The sequence below is a fragment of the Oxyura jamaicensis genome (assembly GCF_011077185.1).
Source record: "Oxyura jamaicensis isolate SHBP4307 breed ruddy duck chromosome 2 unlocalized genomic scaffold, BPBGC_Ojam_1.0 oxy2_random_OJ71357, whole genome shotgun sequence".
Lineage (NCBI taxonomy): Eukaryota > Metazoa > Chordata > Aves > Anseriformes > Anatidae > Oxyura > Oxyura jamaicensis.
The window spans coordinates 1,920-3,097 of record NW_023303439.1 but is presented as its reverse complement, the minus strand read 5'-3'; the positions used below and the strand labels follow the sequence as shown (position 1 = coordinate 3,097).

Here is a 1,178-nt window from a genome sequence, read left to right as displayed (position 1 = left end):
GGGCGCCTGCGCCCTGCCCGCCCCGGCCCCCCTCGCCTACACCCAGGTGCTGACCCAGGCCGTGGACTCCTTCAACCAGCGCCCCGACGTGCAGAATTCCTTCAGGCTGCTCAGCGCCGACCCCGAGCCCGCCCCGGTGAGCGCACACCTTGGGGACACCTCGGGGACACCCTGGGGATGGGCTCGGGGGGGGCTTTTTTGCCTGGGGGGGGGGGCTCGTTGTGACCATTCCCCGCAGGGCATCGACCTGAGCGCGCTGCGGGCGCTCAACTTCACCATGATGGAGACGGAGTGCGCCCCGGGCTCGCGGGTGCCCGCCGACGACTGCGACTTCAAGGAGAACGGGGTGAGGAGGGCTGGGGGGGGGTGAGGGGGGGGGAACACACAGCTGGGATTTATTGAGGTGACGCCCTGCGTGTCCCCAGGCCATCAAGGACTGCTCGGGGCCGGTGACGTTCCAGCAGGGCACCCCTGACATCGACCTGCGCTGCACCGACGCCTCCTCCGACGTGAGTGGGGGGGCTCGGGGGGGCACCCCTGGGTGGGGACGGGGCAGGGGCTGACAGCGCCCTTGCTCCTTCCCCATGTCCCGCGGTGTCCCCAGAAGCTCCGGGGACGAGCTGCCACGACGCGACATCTCCATCCCGGGGGGGGGACGGGAGGGAGGGACGGGGGGGTCCTGGGCACGTTGCTGGGCTCCCGATGCCGGGTCCCGGATTTGGGGTCCCGGATTTGGGGTCCCAGATGCGGGACCCACCCTGCTGACGCCCCCCTTCCCCCCCCCGCAGCCGGTGCTCGTCCAGCGGGGCCGATTCGGCCGCTTCCTGGGCAGGATCCGGCGCTTTCGACCCAGGGTCAGCATCCGCGTGCAAGCCCACGGCACCATCCGCTTCGGCTGAGCAAATAAACGGGGCCGCGCACGGCCACCCACCGTGACCCCGGGCTCTCTCCTTTGTCTCCGGTCCCCACGGAAGTCCCCAGGGGTCCCCAGGGGGAAACTGAGGCACGGGGCGGGATGCGGGGGGGTTGTCCCCACGGTCCCCGTGCACGGCCCCACCTCCCGTGGCATTCCCCAGCTGGGATTTTCGCCCCGTCCCCTCCAAAGCGTCGCTGTGGGGTTAGGTTTGGGGGCGCAGCTGCCATTGGGACCCCATCCCCAGCACTGGGGAGCCCCCCCC

At 71.4% G+C, this 1,178-nt stretch overlaps 1 protein-coding gene across 1 annotated transcript; it reads left to right on the top strand.

Moving 5' to 3' along the window:
- Positions 1 to 6: 6 nt before the first annotated feature.
- LOC118157010 (cathelicidin-2-like) lies at positions 7 to 936 on the top strand. Its single transcript, XM_035311265.1, has 4 exons — positions 7 to 136; positions 239 to 346; positions 426 to 509; positions 789 to 936. Exons 2-4 carry the CDS (start codon positions 278 to 280, stop codon positions 897 to 899), a joined length of 264 nt encoding a protein of 87 aa, XP_035167156.1. The 5' UTR covers positions 7 to 136; positions 239 to 277; the 3' UTR covers positions 900 to 936.
- The last annotated feature ends 242 nt before the right edge of the window (positions 937 to 1,178 follow it).

Coding starts and splice junctions, on each gene's coding strand:
- LOC118157010 (XM_035311265.1), top strand. CDS start 278: ATGATGGAGACGGAGTGCGCCCCGGGCTCGCGGGTGCCCGCCGACGAC. Junction 347..425: donor GCGACTTCAAGGAGAACGGG/GTGAGGAGGGCT, acceptor GCGTGTCCCCAG/GCCATCAAGGACTGCTCGGG. Junction 510..788: donor GCACCGACGCCTCCTCCGAC/GTGAGTGGGGGG, acceptor CCCCCCCCGCAG/CCGGTGCTCGTCCAGCGGGG.